This window comes from Vulpes vulpes, chromosome 8, assembly GCF_048418805.1.
Source record: "Vulpes vulpes isolate BD-2025 chromosome 8, VulVul3, whole genome shotgun sequence".
NCBI classification, from domain to species: domain Eukaryota; kingdom Metazoa; phylum Chordata; class Mammalia; order Carnivora; family Canidae; genus Vulpes; species Vulpes vulpes.
The window spans coordinates 51242451-51260159 of NC_132787.1; the positions used below are offsets into that span (position 1 = coordinate 51242451).

The 17709-nt window shown below is 38.1% G+C and overlaps 1 protein-coding gene across 1 annotated transcript in view; it reads right to left on the reverse strand.

Moving 5' to 3' along the window:
• SNX27 (sorting nexin 27) overlaps positions 1-17709 on the reverse strand; it is a 76540-nt gene that overhangs the window by 38055 nt on the left and 20776 nt on the right. Inside the window, exon 2 of the mRNA XM_072766512.1 lies at positions 7965-8196. Within this exon, the coding sequence (XP_072622613.1) occupies positions 7965-8196 (232 nt within the window). The remainder of the gene's footprint in view (positions 1-7964; positions 8197-17709) is intronic.

The window sequence follows — 17709 nt, forward strand, 5'->3', positions numbered from 1 at the left end:
ATGAATGAATAAAATCTTAAAAAAAAAAAAAAGAAATATCTGATGACATACTGAGAATTTTTGAAAAATAGTAAGATATCAAACCACAGATCTATAAAATTTAGGAAACTCCAAGCAGGATAAATACCAAGAAAGACTTGGTTTTGAAGTTTAAAAACTTTGAAGGTAACTAAAAGGGGCTAAAGCATTACATAGAGAGGAACAAAAACTAAAACAAGCAGGCCTCTCACTTCTCGTCAGACACTATGCAGGCCAGAACAACAGAGTCACATTTTTGACGTATTGACAGAAAAAAATCATCAACTCAGAATCTTATATCAGGTAAAAATAACTTTCAAACATAAATGCAAAATAAAGACTTTTTCAGACCAACAAAAGCTAAGAGAATTCATTGCCAGCAAATCTGTACCATGAGAATATTAATGGAAATTCTTCAGGCAGAAGGAATAGGCAACCAGATGGAAACTGAATTTACACAAAGGAATGAAGGGCACCAGAAATGGTAAATATGTGGTTAAATATAAAAGAACTCTTTCCTCATTTTTAATCTCTTGAATTGTTTAAAGCAATAATAAGTAACATGGAATTTATAATACACATGGAAGTAAAATATATGACAACAACTGAACAAAGGATGAGAGAAGGAAATGATATATACTGTTGTAAAAGTCTTTTATTATATGAGAAGTAATACTGTATTATTTAAAGGTAATACTTATAAAGACGAATACCATAAACCTGAAACAACCACTAATAAAATAAAACAAGTTTATCTGTAATATAATATTGGAGATAAATAGAATCATTAAAAAAATACCCCAGGGGTTCATGGGTGGCTGAGTCAGTTAAGTGTCTGACTTTGATTCTGGTTCAGGTCACCTCCAGGTTGTGAGATCGAGCCATGCATCAGGCTCTGTGCTGGGCATGGAGCCTGCTTGGGATTCTCTTTCACTCTGCCCCTCCTCATGTGCTCTCTCTCTCTCTCAAAAACAAAACAAAACAAACCACACAGGGACGCCTGGGTGGCTCAGCGGCTGAGCATCTGCCTTTGGCTCAGGATGTGATCCCGGAGTTCCAGGATGGAGTCCCACATCAGGCTCCTTGCATGGAGCCTGCTTCTCCTGCCTCTGCCTGTGTCTCTGCCTCTCTGTGTGTCTCTCATGAATAAATAAATATTGAAAAAACAAAAAACAACAAAAATGAAAACAAAAAAAAAATCTCCACTGGGGGGACTGCCTGGCTCAGTTGGTAGTGCCATGTGACCTTGATCTCAAGGTTGTAGATTTAAGCCCCATGTTGGATGTGGAGATTATTAAAAAAAAAAAAAAAAATCTAAAAAAATACTCCACTAATCAAAAAGAAGGCTGGAAAGAAGGAAAAAAGGAATAAAGAACATAAGATATAGTTAATAAAGAGTAATATGGTAGACTTAAAGCTGACTATACAATAATTAAATGAAATTATAAGTAGACTATACATTCCAAATAATTATTGTTTTCATTGGATATCTTTTCCATTCACTTAATTTTAACTTATCTATATAGATGTACTTAAGGTGAGTGTCTTAGGACAGCATATACTGTGTCTTGCTTCTTTATCCAATTTGGCAATGAAAATAATAGCTACAAGAAAGGTGAGGGGCACCTGGGTGGCTCAGTCGGTTAAGTGGCAGACTCTTGATTTCAGCTCATGATTTTGGGGTCTTAGGATGGAGCCCTGTGTTGGGAATCCATGCTCAGTGGGGAGTTTGCTGGGGGGGGGGGGGGGGGGGAAGAATCTCCCTCTCCCTCTGCCCCTCCCCCGACCCCACTCATGCTATTTCTCTCTCAGATGAATTTTTGTTTGTTTGTTTTTTGTTAGAGACACACACAGAGAAAGAGAGACAGGCAGAGGGAGAAGCAGGCTGGGAGCCTGACGTGGGACTCGATCCCGGGTCTCCAGGATCACACCCTGGGCTGAAGACGGCACTAAACCGCTAAGTCACCAGGGCTGCTCCTGAATAAATTAAAAAAAAAAAAAAAAAGGTGAGGTTAGTGGCTAATATGATAATATCAGAGAGATTTCAGAACAAAGAGTATTACAAAAACTAAAGAGATGTTTTGTAACATTAAAGGGGCCAATTCATCAAGAAGGCAAGTTTCTTATACATTTAAAAAAAAAAAATTGATAGAACTAAAGATTCCTCTACAGAACAACCTTCCAGTAACAGTAACTACAAACTCTGGACAAAATGCAAAATCAATTACTTAAGAATTCTGAATACTACACTTAAATGCAGGCAGGCTGCAGAGGGTTGGAGACCCCCACAGAGCTGGGTGGGGTGGGGGGAGTTCCTGTTTTCAGGGCCTTTGTCCTGATAGTAGGCATCAGTCACAAAGTAACCTAAGTTCAGAAACTAAAATTCCAGCAGAAATTCTGACATTTGTTGACTGAAGGGAAGAGAAAAAAGATTCTAGGCAACTGTGACTGCCACCAGAATGAATAGGGAATTCCAGAGGAGAGAAATAGAGAAAAGGATGCCTTAATTTTGTGAATGAACACCACATCCTTCTAACACTGATCTCTCTCTGAATAATACACATGCAGAATTGACTCAAACTAGCACAGAAAAGTCTGAAAGAGTTGAACTAGGGGCATAGCTTACAGTTAATCGCCAGGTAAAATAAAACATCAACATTTCCCAGGGGACCACCATAGAACTCTGGGCCTACACAATGCAACATTCACAATATCCAAGACACAATCCAAAGTCACTCTCTGTACAAAGAACCAGGAGGCTATTACTCATTTTTAAGTGAAAAGACACTAAACAGAGGACAATCTCAAAATAACATAAACATTCAAATGTTCACATATAGAGACGCGTGGGTGGCTCAGCAGTTGAATGTCTGCCTTCAGCTCAGGGCGTGATCCTTGAGTCCTGAGATCGAGTCCCACATCGGCTCTCTGCATGGAGCCTGTTCTCCCTCTGCCTGTGTCTCTGCCTCTCTGTGTCTCTCATGAATAAATAAATAAAATCTTTAAAAAAAAAAGTTCAGATATAACCACTGGAACAGAATACAGAAATAGAACCACATATATATATATATGTTCAACTGATTTTCAACAATAAAGTCAAGGTATTTCAATGAGGAAAGGATATTCTTTTTTCAGCAAAGGTTGCTGAAACAGCTAGATATATATATGGGGGAAAAAAATCTTAACCTTTATATATCATACAGTATTGATACACGAATCAACTCTGAATGGACCTCAGACCTAAACATAATAGTGAAAACTCTGACAGAGCCACTTTTTGGAGAACAGTTTGCCATTTCCTCAGAAGGTTAAAACAAGAGTTACCATATGACCCAGTAATTTCACTTCTATGTAATATACAAGAGAAATGAAAACATGTATCCACATAAAAAATTGTATATACATACTCCAAACAGCATTATTCCTAACAGTCAAAAAGTAGAAATAACTGTTCATCAACTGGAGATAAATTAAATGTGGTATGTCCAGACAATGGAATGTTACTTGGCTGATACATCCTACAACATGGATAAACTCTGAGAACACAAATGATTTCATTACATGGAATGTCCAGAATAAGCAGATCTATAGAGACAGAAAGATTTATAGGGAGCAGATGGGAGGTTTGGAGGATTGTGGCTAAAAAGTATAGTGTTTCATTTTGAGGTGATGAAAATGTTCTAAAATTGACTATGGTAAATGGCTGCACTATTCTAACAAAGGGAGAACCACTGAATTATATACACTCAAGGTATACAATTGCTAGTATGTATCACATCTCAGTAAAGCTATTACAAAAACAAAAATAAAACTATAAAACTTTTGGGATGTCTGGTTGGCTCAGTGGCTGAGCATCTGCCTTTGGCTCAGGGCGTGATCCCTAAGTCCTGGGATTGAGTCCCACATCGGGCTCCCCTAGGGGAGCTGGCTCTTCCCTCTGCCTGTGTCTCTGCCTCTTTCTCTGTGTCTCTCATGAATAAATAAATGAAATCTTAAAAAAAAACAAAAACAAAAAAACTATAAAACTTTTACAAGATAGTGTCCCTGGGTTAGACAGATGTCTTGGAACATGAATTATCCATAAATGAACAAAACAGACAAACTGGACTTCATCAAAATTTAAAATTTCTGTTCTTTGAAAGATACTGTTAAACAGAAAATAAAAAGGGGATGCCTGAGTGGTTCAGTGGTTGAGCATCTGCCTTCAGCTGAGGGCGTGATCCTGGAGTCCTGGGATCGAATCCCACATCAGGCTTCCTGCATGGAGCCTGCTTCTCCCTTTGCCTGTGTCTCTGCCTCTCTCTGTGTGTCTCATGAGTAAATAAAGAATATCTCTCTGATAAAGGACTCCAGGGACGCCTGGGTGGCTCAGTGGTTGAGCATCTGCCTTTAGCTCAGGGTGTGATCCCAGGATCGAGTCCCACATCAGGCTTCCTGCATGGAGACGGTTTCTCCCTCTGCCTGGGTCTCTGCCTCTCTCTCTGTGTCTCTGAATAAATAAATAAAATCTTAAAGAAAAAAAAAAAGACTCCAAATATATAAAGAACTCTTAACAACAAAATAAGAAGATAAACAATTTAAATTTTAAACTGGGAGGAGCACCTGTGTGGCTCAGATGGTTAAGAGATGAATCGTCTGACTTCAGCTCAGTTCATGTTTTCAGAGTCCTGGGATCCAGCCCTGCCATCAGTTCCACACTCAGTGGGAAGTCCACTTCTCCCTTTTCCCCTGCCCTTCCCCCCACTCATTCTTTCACTCTCGCTATCTCTCAAATAAATAAAATCTTTTTTTTTTTTTTTTTTTTTTTTTTAATGGGGTAAAGGAATGCCTGGGTGACATAGTGGTTGAGTGTCTGCCTTTAGCTCAGGGCGTGATCCCAGAGTTGCAGGATCAGGTCTCACATTGGGCTCCCTGCGTGGGGCCTGCTTCTCCCTCTGCCTGTGCCTCTGCCTTTCTTTGTCTCTCATGAATAAATAGATAGGAGCTTTAAAAATAAATTAATTAAAATTAATTAAAACGGGAAAAAAAAGTTGAACTCTTCAACCAGTGAAAATATAAGGATGGCTACTAAGTACATGAAAATAAACTCTGGGGTGCCTCGGTGGCTCGTTCTATTAAGCATCTGCCTTCCGGTCAGGTCATGATCCTGGGGTCATGGGATTGAGCCCCAAGTCAGGCTCCCTCCTCAGTACAGAGTCTGCTTATCTCCCTCTTCCTCTGCCTCTTCCCACCACTTGTGCTCTTTCCCTCTCTCTCTCTCTCTCAAATAAATAAATAAAATCTTAAAAAAAAAAAAAAGAAGAAAAACTCATCATCATGAGTCATTAGGCAAATGCAAATTAAAACTAGAAAGAGGGGGATGCCTGGGTGGCTCAGTGGTTGGGCATCTGCCTTTGGCTCAGGTCACGATTCCAGGGTCCTAGATTGAGTTCCGCATTGGGCTCCCTATGGGGAGCCTGCTTGTCCCTCTGCCTGTGCCTGTGCCTCTCTCTCTCTGTGACTCTCATGAATAAATAAAATCTTAAAAAAAAAAAAAAAAAACTAGAAAGAGATACCACTAGAATGCCTAGAATTTAAAAAACTGATATTACCAAGTGTTGAAGAGGTTATGGAACAACTGGAACTCCAACTGGAACTCCACTGCAGATGAGAATGTTAAGATGGTAAAGCCTCTTTGGAAAAGTTTGACAAGTGGTATTTATAAAGTTAAAGTTCCATTTGCCATAGGATCCTGCAATTCCACTTCTAGCTATGCAAGAGAAATGAAAACAGACATCTATGTAAAGCCCCATGTATTAATGTTATTTCATGTCACCTTCAGTCATAATAAAACTGGAAACAACCAAAACATGCATCAACAAGTCACTGGATAAACAAATTGCAGTAAAGTTTATCCAATTAAAAATTAACTGCAATTAAAGGAACAAACTACTGATATATGCAACACATATCAATCTTAAAAAAACTACACTAAATGAACAAAGCCAGACACCAAAAACCACTTATGTGATTCTGTTGATCTAACATTCTAGAAAAGGCAAAATATACTAACAGGAACTTGATAGTGGTCAATAGAGGTAGTATTATGGGGAGAGGACTGACTGCAAAAGGTCAAGAGGGAACTTCCTGCGGTGGTGAAAATATTCTGTATCTGGATTGTGGTGATGGTGATTAAAAACTATGTACAGGGACGCCTGGGTGGCTCAGCAGTTGAGTGTCTGCCTTCAGCCCATGGCATGATCCTGGGGACCTGGGATCGAGTCCCGCATTGGGCTCCCTGCGTGGGGCCTGCTTCTCCCTCTGCCTGTGCCTGAGTCTCTGCCTCTCTCTGTATGTCTCTCGTGAATAAATAAATAAAATCTTTAAAAAAAGAAAATAAAATAAAGCTATGTACATTTATCCAAATTCATGAAACTGGACATTTAATGTAGGTGAAGGTTTTTTTTTTTTTTTTAAGATTTTATTTATTCATGATAGTCACACAGAGAGAGACAGAGAGGCAGAGACACAGGCAGAGGGAGAAGCAGGCTCCATGCAGGGAGCCCGACGTGGGATTCGATCCCGGGTCCCCAGAATCACGCCCCAGGCCAAATGCAGGCGCCAAACCGCTGCGCCACCCAGGGATCCCCTATGTAGGTGAATGTTAATGCAGATACATTATGCTCAATAATGCTGATTTTCTTAAAAGGGATAATTCCTTTTCTCAAGTCTACATACATTCCCAAGGTCTCAGCATCTAATCTGTTCTTTTAGGTGCTGACCTTGGTTTCTATGTTTTACATGCCTTATGGTTCAAAGTATAGCACCTCCAAAACACAAAACTCTAAACTTTGGGTATATGGCTTTGGGAATCCATAGACTAAGCTGGAGAACACTGTGCTACATGCTATTATCACCAGCTAAATTACAAATGCAGTCGAACATTTTTACATCCTTCTGAACATTTCTGGCTTCTTTGCTCGCTTTTCTCATCTCCCCACTAAGAATTTACCATAAATGTCCTGCGGCTCATTCCTATATGGGAAACAAATCTCAGTTTCCAAGACTGCAACTTCAATCAGTAGTTCAGCTTGAAACACATGTAGTCTGTCTGCCAATATCCAACAGAACTCACTGCACTGTCTACAAAGAATAATGAATTTCTCATTATATCAACACTCCTCAAATAATCAAAGGCAAATAAAGCATACTTCAGTCAAGAGAAAAAGTTTAAAAAGAGAGAGAGAAAGGGAAAAAGTAAGTAGATTAGGTTACCGGCAGCTATTAGGTTTTGAGGAACAAGCAAAGGCACTCAAAAAAGGGGCTGGCACATATCACCCAGAACTCAGGGTGGACTTTCCTGCATATCTACAATAGCAACAGGTTGGAAATATATAGAATAGTTCATGTGAACTGTATTCAGAGTATAATGAGGAGCTTGGGGAAAACTCAAATTAATCATTCACACAGGTATCTTGAAAGAAAATGAAAAAGAACAAGATGTGGTGGAGAGGAGTGTAGGGCACCTGTAGATTCTGATGTGGACAAACTCCATATTACCCAAATGTTTTGGGAGACACCATCTTCTAAAACTAGCTCTATAGCTCTAGAGAGTCAACAGTTAGCGAGAGACTGCTATTAGCAAATAGATATGGTGACCAAATAAAAACAAACAAAACCAACTTGCGTGTTTACAAAAGACCAGAATGCAAACATAAAACTGTCTGGAAAGAAAACGAATTTATATTTAAGCAGAAATAGAAATCGTTTCCATTAGTGTACTTTACCCCTTGCAAAAAATCATGGTCGGTGTCTTTTATTTATGTGTGAACCCACCTTCCTGGTAGATGAGCTGACCTAGGTTGTGGTGATTACTTTTAGCACTCTAATATATATTATAAATGACAAGACTGGGTGGGGGGGAATAAAGCTCAATGTTTTGAGGATTGAGTTGGGCTGACACTCACCACAAACTTCTCACCATTCTGCTCCACATGTTTGTATGTGGGGACCGATATGGGCACTGCTTGCTTTTCTGTGTAATCATAAAATGATTGTCCCAACGAGTCGTCACTGGGATCTAGGTTATCTGCCTCATGTGGAGGTACAGATAACACTGTCAAGATCAATTCCTTCTCGCCTGCTCGGATCAGGTCCACCACCTGCTTGTGTGTCGCCCCCTCAACATTCACGCCGTTCCTAAGGGGAAAAAGGGAAAAAAACAATCCCATAAACCAGAAGGGTCCAAACACCTTATATCTCCACCCTCCTGCCCCCACTCTAGTGTCACACAATATGAACTATAAAATCAAGATTAATTTGGTTCCAGAAAAGCTGTTTATATTTTTATAGATCATAATGTAAAAAAGTGTCTGTGAATTTATGGCAGGGAGAAAAAATGGAAACAGGTGAGAGGACCTGCCCTTCCTCTATGCTAGAATCCCACACATAGCTTCAGGAAAGCACATGGTGAAGCTGCAGAGGAAACAAAGCTTTCAAAGCTAATTTCCTCATCCTAACCAAGCATGTATACAATACAAAGTGGCTTTTAACAATGCTATTTGAACTGTACTTAAGTTCTTTTTAAACCTCCTGAAATTTCTGTTAGAAGAAATTTTTTACAAAATGCATTCCTATAATCTGTAAAGACTCAAAAAGTATGACTTAAGATCATTCTTATATTTAGATCTGATTTCACCCTATCTCCAAATCAGTCAACTTAATTTACCTTCATACCAAGTCTCATCACCTTGGGAGTTAAATGTTATCTATCTTCATACACACAATTTCTTCTATCACTTGGTTTTTAAAAAGGCAATTTTGAAATGTCATTATCTGAATCAACTTCCTTTGTCCTCTCAATCACATCTCTCAGCATTTTACCTTCTTCTCAGCATTTTACTCTTCTTTCTGCTCTGTGCTATCTCACTTAAAGCCCTGTGTCATCAGTTTAAACCAAAAAAAAATCTACATCTTAAATTATATAGTAAATCAACCTACTCATTGTCTTCCCTGTTTCACTGGATAAAAGGCGGCAACTAGGAAAAGTACAAGGTTTAAGAAAGGTAATTCTGTCAAGAAAGATGCTGAGTCTCACAAAACTCACTTAGCAAACTGAACTACTTTCCTATAATGCTGCCCCTTCCTGCTGTCTCAGCAAAAACCATTAGGCAGCTAGCTGGCCTGCAGGTTCCCTCCATGGCTATCCCATGAGAGTTAGGAAACACACACCTGGCCTTTAGTCAATTTGATAAAAGCTTATCTACCCTTTAGAGTTAAGCTCTTTTCAATTCCAAACCATTAGGATTTTTCCTTCCTGAAAATGATGCTAAGTTTAGTAACAAGTTTTCCACAGACTTTTCAGTCACTAGAATTGTCTCTATCAGACTCTGGTATCTGACACATCCATTTATATAAACAGAACAGGCAGGAGATCACTCAGCTAAGCCTCCTTCTACTTGGGTTTAACAATCTAATCAATAAATTCAGCACTCTAGACATTTCACAACCTAACGTCTAACACAAAAATATTCAGTAATTTTACAATTGGCTAGCTATAGAAGAAAATAGAAGCACCCCTTCCACTGATGGAAATTTGAATATTTAAAATTTGTATCAGGTCAAACTAAAAATCAGAAAAAAATGGTCAACTCTGATCACAGAGCCAGATGATGAGAGAGAAAATGGGCTTTGAAGCTATGGGTTCAAATTCTGGCCTTGCCTTTAGAACAGGCACTGGTCTTGACTAAGTCATTTAAAATTTCTTATAGGGCAGCCCCAGTGGCACAGCGGTTTGGCGCTGCATGCAGCCTGGGGTGTGATCCTCGAGACCTGGGATCAAGTCCCACATTGGGCTCCCTGCATGGAGCCTGCTTCTCCCTCTGCCTGTGTCTCTGCCTCTCTCTGTCTATGAATAAGTAAATAAAATCTTAAAAAATAAAATTTCTTATAATTGTTTTCTGCATTTGTAATATGGGGACAATAATAAGCCCCTACAAGGACTGCTGTGAGGATTAATGTAATGAAACATGTTAACTCGCTGGGAACAATACCTGAACATTTACATCAGAAGGTATAATAAGGAAGTACTGTGAAGCTGTTGAAGAAATTTTAGCTGAAGAAGAAATGGAAACCTGAAGTTGGGGATTGCCAAAGGATTTCATCTAAATCTTTAGCCTTATTAGTTCTGAGAAAATATTTTGCTGGTAGAAGTAATAAACTGAAAAAGCAAAAATTAGAAATCAACACAGAGAACTTCGTCCAACCCTAAAAATCTTAGCTTACACATGAATATCTTCAATATTTTTTCAACAAAGCGGGGAAAACTCGCTTTAGAAACTGAACATCAGGGGATCCCTGGGTGGCTCAGTGGTTTAGCACCTGCCTTCCGCCTAGGGCGTGGTCCTGGAGTCCCAGGATCAAGTCCCGCATCAGGCTCCCTACATGGAGCCTGCTTCTCTCTCTGCCTGTGTCTCTGCCTCTCTCTGTGTGTCTTCAATGAATAAATGAATAAAATCTTAAAAAAAAAAAAAAGAAACTGAACATCTTGGATACTAAAACAAGATTTTTATGTTAGTACAATTAATTTTATGAAATGCACATTTATGAAAAAAAAGTTTATGCTCAAATCTTCTTTTCCAGCTCCCCAATTTTTCCCTTTAAAGGATCTTTAATCTGGGTACTCTGTCAATAGGTCAGGGATTGGTGAACACCTATAGCATTTGTATGTAAAACTGTATTTGTACATATACATATTTTTTTCCCCTGAGGATGGGGTCCACAGCTTCCACTGACTTCAAAAGAGAGCATATAACCTCCAGAAAGGTGAAGAACTACTGCTTTCAACGCACATTTCCTTCACCCATTCAGTTAAGTTAGAAAAATACACTGTTCTTACAGTCACTCACAAAAACAAGCCATGAAAGTCATCAGAGAAACTTAAGTGAGTCTTATTCCAAGAGCCAGGGAGCAAGGGAGCTTGCTTAGTTTCACTTCTTTATCAGTAAGACCAAGCTTCAAATTGGCTATCATCCCAAGAACCTCTTTACAAACGGGAAAAGAAAGAGAGAGAAAGAGAGAGAGAGAAAGGTAACTACCAGTGTCACATTCTAAGCACATTTGCTAATGTTTATATGGTTCAACTACAGAAGGAATGCTATACATTCCACAATTTCACAGAAGGCTAGAAATGCCTTCATTCTTCAGAGAATGAAATGAGGTCAGTAAAAACCCCAGGATGTCTAATTTCAAAAAAGGTCCTCCCTCCTCAAGAATTAAGAGGCCTTCACAATCATAAAAATGTTTCTGTGATATCTTTTCCACAAGAATGCCACTATACCAAGCTCAAATTAAGTGTGGTCCAATTTGGACAATTCTAAAGACATAAATGTAAACTATAAGTTCTGCAATAAAGTTCTGCAATAAACTTTCAGCAGTAGACTTCTGGTTCAAAGCACAGGTTTTAGACAGGCTTGGGTTTGAGTATCACTTGTGCCATTTAACAGATATTATTCAATCTCACTAACATAGTTTCCCAAACCATAAAATGGTGCTAATAATACCTATGACTAACAGAATGAGAACTAAAATGTGATAAAGCTCTAGAAGGTAACCACTCAATAAATGATAGCTACTCATATATCAGTTAAGCAAGCAGGTCAGTAGTATGTTGGCCTCATGATGACACAAATCCTTTCTACCACCAACCTCCTTTGCCTTTCTTCTGTTTTTGTAATATAATCTAGCTGGAATTCATTTGAAAATAAATGATTGAGGGACGCCTGGGTGGCTCAGCAGTTGAGCGTCTGCCTTTGTCTCAGGGCATGATCCTGGAGTTCCAGAATCGAGTCCCACATTGGGCTTCCTGCATGGAGCCTGCTTCTCCCTCTGCCTTTGTCTCTGCCAATGTCTCTGCCTCTCATGAATAAATAAATAAAATGTTGTGGTTTTTTTTTTTTTTAAAAAGGAAATGATTGAGTTCTCAACTTATGCTGATCCATTACAAGAAGGGAATCACCTTCATAAGACCACTGCATCAGGGAATCAGCTAACCATACACCACACAAAAAGTAACTACTGCCCAATGGGTCCTACTCATTTATGTTCTTCCATAAAGAAAGGGCATGGTTTAAACACACTATCAAAACATTTTCAGCAAATATGTGATTAAACAAAAACAGCAAAATGTTAATTATAAAATCTAGGTGGTAGTTATGCAAGTATTCACTGTGCATTTCCTTCAACTTTTCTATGTTTGAGATTTTTCATAATAAAATGTGAGGGAAAAAAAGAAGGCTAGTAAAAAAACTCCCAACAATCCACAAATAAGACTCCCCCAAAATTGTTTTAAGATTTGCTTATTTATTCATGAGAAACACAAAGAGAGAGGCAGAGACACACAGACAGAGGGAGAAGCAGGCTCTGGGCAGGGAGCCCGATGTGGGACTCAAACTCGGGACTGCGGGATCACACCTGAGCCAAAGGCAGATGCTCGACTGCTGAGCCACCCAGGTGTTGCAAAACCAAAAATCTTGTTTATGTAAGTAGATGATACCCAAAATTTTCTTTGTGTCTTCAGCATTATAAAAATATACCTAATAATTTTAATAAAATTCTCATTTTTTATATAAGACCAAAATCTGGCCCAATCAGGGGCCTTTAGCTAGCTAATGGGAGTGGCTTTAGATTAAGACTTTTACTCAACTAAAAGTTAGACAGCTGGGGAAATTGTAAAGCTAATATAAACACCCTAAAACGCAGGGGGAAAAAGTTCTAAATAGTCAGGATTTGTATACTGTGAAGGAAGCTGCATACACTAAAACTATGGATGGAAATATGACAGAGCTAATCACTTAATGTACCACAGCAAGGAGCCATTCTGGATGGTAAGCAGAAATATTATCTTGACCCCCTGTGACATTCAAGAAAGTAAATTTTTTTAAAAGACTTATTTATTCATGAGAGACACAGACAGAGGCAGAGACAATGCAGGGACTTGATCCCTGGACCGGGATCACACCCTGAGCTAAGGGCAGATGCTCAACCGCTGAGCCACCCCAGGTGTCCCAAAGAAAGTAAATTAAAGGGCAATTAGTCCCTCAAAGGCAGTCCATCAAAAAAATAGACAATAAATTCCTATAAATGCAAACAATATGATTTGTTTTCAATTATGTAGTTTAAAACACTGTGGCTACATGCCCACAAGAATGGCTAAAATAAAAAAAGAGGACAAAATCAAGTTTTGCCAAAGATGTGGAAGAACTGGAATTCTCATACATTGCTGATGGGAGCATAAAGCAAAAACAATCTGGCAATTTCTTATAAAATTAAACACATATTTACTATATGACCTAATAATGCCATTCCTAGGTATTTATCCAAGAGAAATGAAAACATATCCACACAAACAATTGCAGTTGAATATTCACTGAGGCTTTATTCATAAAAGTCCAAAACTGAAAATAGCCCAATATCTCTCAAAAGGTGAACAGATTAAAAAAAAATTGTGACATATTTATGCAATGGACTATTACTCAGCAATAAAAAGGACCAACTACTGGTATCCACAACAACCTGGATGAATCTCAAAAACTGAGCAAAAGAAGCGAGACAGAAAAGGGTCTGATTTATTTGATTCCACTTATTTGAAGTTCCAGAATAGGCAAAACTATTCTACAGTGGTAAAAATCAAATCAGTGGCTGTCTGGGAGACAGGGGTAAATACTGAATGCAAAAGAACACAAGGAAGCTTTCAAAAACTATAGAAGAGTTCTATATCTTGATTGGGTGGTGGTTAAATGGGTCTATACCTTTGTCAAAACTCAAACTCTGCATTCAAGATGTGTGCATCTGACTGTATGTAAATTAAACCTCAATGAAGTAGATATAAAAATAAAAATTACTGGAGCACCTGGCTGGCTCAGTCGGTGGGGCATATGACACTTTTTTTTTTCTTCAAGATTTACTTATTTGAGAGAGAGTGAGAGAGAACAAGCACAAGCTGGGGAAGAGGGAGAAGCAGGCTCCTTGCTGAGCAGGGAACCCAAAAGACGCTTAACTGAGCCATCCAAGTGCCCCAAGCGACTCTTGATATCACGGTTGGGAGTTCAAGCTCCACACTGGGTGTACAGATTACTTAAAAGTAAAATCCTTAAAAATAAATAAATAAAATCTTTAAGCCTGTGATTCTTTTTTTTTTTTTTAAAGCATGTAATTCTTGATCTCAGGGTCGTGAGTTCAAGCCCCACACTGGGTATAGAGATTACTTAACAAATATAATCTTAAAAAATTAAAAATTATTCTACAATATCCTCATTTATAAATGTGAAACAGTAGTCCATCATAATCCCTCTACTACTTTAGATTACTCTGAATAAAGACACTGAAGTACATCAAGCAAATGGACCATACAATTCTTTTTCTGGCTTTTTATTTTGTTTATTTTGTTTGTTTTTTTTAAGATTTTATTTATTTATTGAGAGAGAACATGCGAGCATGGGGGAGAACAGAGTGGGAGGGAGAGGGAGAGAGAATCTCTAGCATACTCTGCACTTGGTGCAAGCTCAATCTCATAACCCTGAGATCACAACCTGAACCCTGAGTCAGTCATTTAACTGACTGAGCTACCCAGGCACCCTTGACCAGTTATTCTTAAAAAACATCTATAAAGACTATGTGCAATATAACATGGAAAAATCCTTACATTATGTTAAATGCAAAATATTGTCTGTAGTGATTATAAGCATGTAATATATTTTTGCCCAAGAAAAGGCACAATGTGTAAAATAAGAAAATAGTTGAGTTAGAGTGACTAGAACTATGGGTAATTCTTAAAAATTCTTAAATAATGGGTAATTCTTAAAAATTTTACATACCTGTTATATCTTCAATTACACAAAACTTTTTAAATAACCTTCTACTTTCTCCACAATATATCTTTTTGGAAATTGGGTGAAGACTCACAAGTTGGAGAAAAATAGACTCCTGACACATCAGAAGAGTGACATTTCCTTTGACTTTTCACTGGTTCATTGTCAGTTAGTGGGTACACAGCAATACTAGACACCAGACCATATAAAAATAAGGAACTACTCTACTGAAATGTGAAAATCTGTCCTTTCCAATTTTGCAGTTAAGTCATCTGACTGGCTTAGATTGGCTCCTTTTCAACTAAGTCGGCCTCCTTGCTATATTACTTAGGCAAACAATAAAGTCAGAGAATATTTTTATTGACTAATTGTCTTAGCAATCATGCTGTACTTTGCCCTTAACTCTTGGGATAAGATATTCAAACAAGCGCATATGCCAAAAACATAGTCACAAGAAGTGAAGCTTGGATATGTCTATGCAAAATTACTATTCTGGACCACTAAAGAAATTTTTTGGAATCTGTTTCAAAAATAATAACATTTTGCATCCTACATTTTAAAACAATTTATTGATGGGAAAAGAGAATGTAAATGGCCAAAGGTTTCTAAAATGTTTGAGCTTTTTCTAATAAACAGCAAATCTTATCAACAACTTAAAAAGTTCAAAATTATTATCTCAGTACTTTTACTGTTAACTTACATGGAAAATAAAACGATAACTACATAAATAGGTAAAATTCTTCTGGAAAGCAATTTTACTGGTTATATGCATCTGAAGTCATAAAGATGTTCTTATCTTTTCAACTAAAATGGCATTACTGAAAATTTATATTAAGGAAAACATCAAAATAGGAGCTCTAAAAGGGCAAGAACTTTACCTTGGCATGTAGACCACTCTCAAATATATGTTGAAAGAATGAAATAATACTCAACAACAACAAAAAAAAAGAAATAATACTCAACAAAGAAAAGTTGGACTGTTTCCAAATTTCTGTTCTAATAAAAAGTCAATAATACAGGGATGAATGGTTAAGAAAATTATAGCACAAATGAACCATAAAGCAATCACTTAAAATTACAGAAATGAAGAAAATAATCTAGAAATATGTTTGAGCCAATATTATGCTAAAAACAGATTATAGGGGTTCCTGGTAGTTCAGTGGTTAACTATCTGCCTTCAGCTCAGGCCATGCTCCCAGGGTCCCAGGGCCCCAGGGTCCCAGGATTGAGCCCTGCATCAGGATTCCTGCTCAACAGGGAGCCTGCTTCTCCTTCTTCCTCTCCCTCTGATGCTGCTCTATCACTCTGTGTCAAATAAATAAAATATTTTTTAAAAAGTGGATTATAGGGGATCCCTGGGTGGCTCAGTGGTTTAGCGCCTGCCTTCAGCCCAGGGCGTGATCCTGGAGTCCTGAGATCGAGTCCTGCATCAGGCTCCCTGCATGGAGCCTGCTTCTCCCTCTGCCTGTTATCTCTCATGAATAAATAAATAAAAATTTTTTTAAAAAAGTAGATGGGCAGCCCCGGTGGCGCAGCGGTTTAGCACCGCCTGCAGCCCAGGGCGTGATCTTGGAGACCCTGGATCGAGTCCCACGTCAGGCTCTCTGTATGATGGCTGTTTCTCCCTCTGCCTGTGTCTCTGCCTCTCTCTCTGTCTCTATGAATAAATAAATAAAATCTTTTAAAAAAAAAAGTAGATTATAATAAAATGCAACTTCTAAAAGGTAACAAGGAGAATATCTAGGATATGGCAAAGAGATTTTATATACAACAACAATAACATGATCTATGAAAAAGAAAATTGCTATGTTGAACTTCATTAAAATTAAAAACTTGGGACGCTTGGTGGCTCAGCAGTTGAGCCTCTGGCTTCAGCTCAGGGCGTGATCCCAAGATCCAGGATTGAGTCCCACATCAGGCTCCCTGTCCTCTGCCTATATCTCTGCCTCTGTGTGTGTCTCTCATGAATAAATAAATAAATCTTTTTAAAAAATTAAACACTTTTGCTCTGTGACAGATACTATTAGGAGAATGAAAAGCCACAGCCTGGGGAAAAACATGGAAAATGCATATTTGATAAAGGACTCTTATCCAAAATACAGAAAGAACTCTTAAAACTCAACAATTAAAAAAAACAACCCAACTACAAACTGGACAAAAGATATGAACAGACACACCTCACCAACGAAGATACATAGATGGCAAATAAGAATATGAAAATTTATTGAACTTCATTCATCATTAGAGAATTGCAAATCAAAACGATATACCACTACACACCTATTTGAATAGCTACAATAAAAAAAATTTAAGGACACCAAATACTAATGAGGATGTGGAACAAGAGCACCTGCACACAGATGTTTCACTGTTGGTGGGAATGCAAAATGGTATGGCCATTCTGGAAAACAAATTGACAGTTTCTTAAAAAGCTAAACATAGTCTCAACCATAAGATCCAGCTATCACACTACTAGGTATTCACTCAATTGACTTGAAAGCTTATATTTACACAAAAACCTGCACATAAGTATTTATACCACCTTTATTCATAATTGCCAAAAACTGAAAGCAACCATAAGTGAATGGATTTACTTTATAAGTGAATGGATAAACAAAACTGTGGTACATCCAGACAATGGAATATTATTCAGTTATAAAAAGAAATAAGTTATCAAGTCACAGAAAGATATGGTATAGGGAAAGAGACCTTAAATGCATATTGCTAAGGGAAAGAAGATAATCTGAAAAGGCTATATACTGTATGATTCCAGTTATAAGACATTCTGGAAAACACGAAGATGACTGTGTTGCCAGGGAGGGGGAAGATGAATAAGTGAAGCACA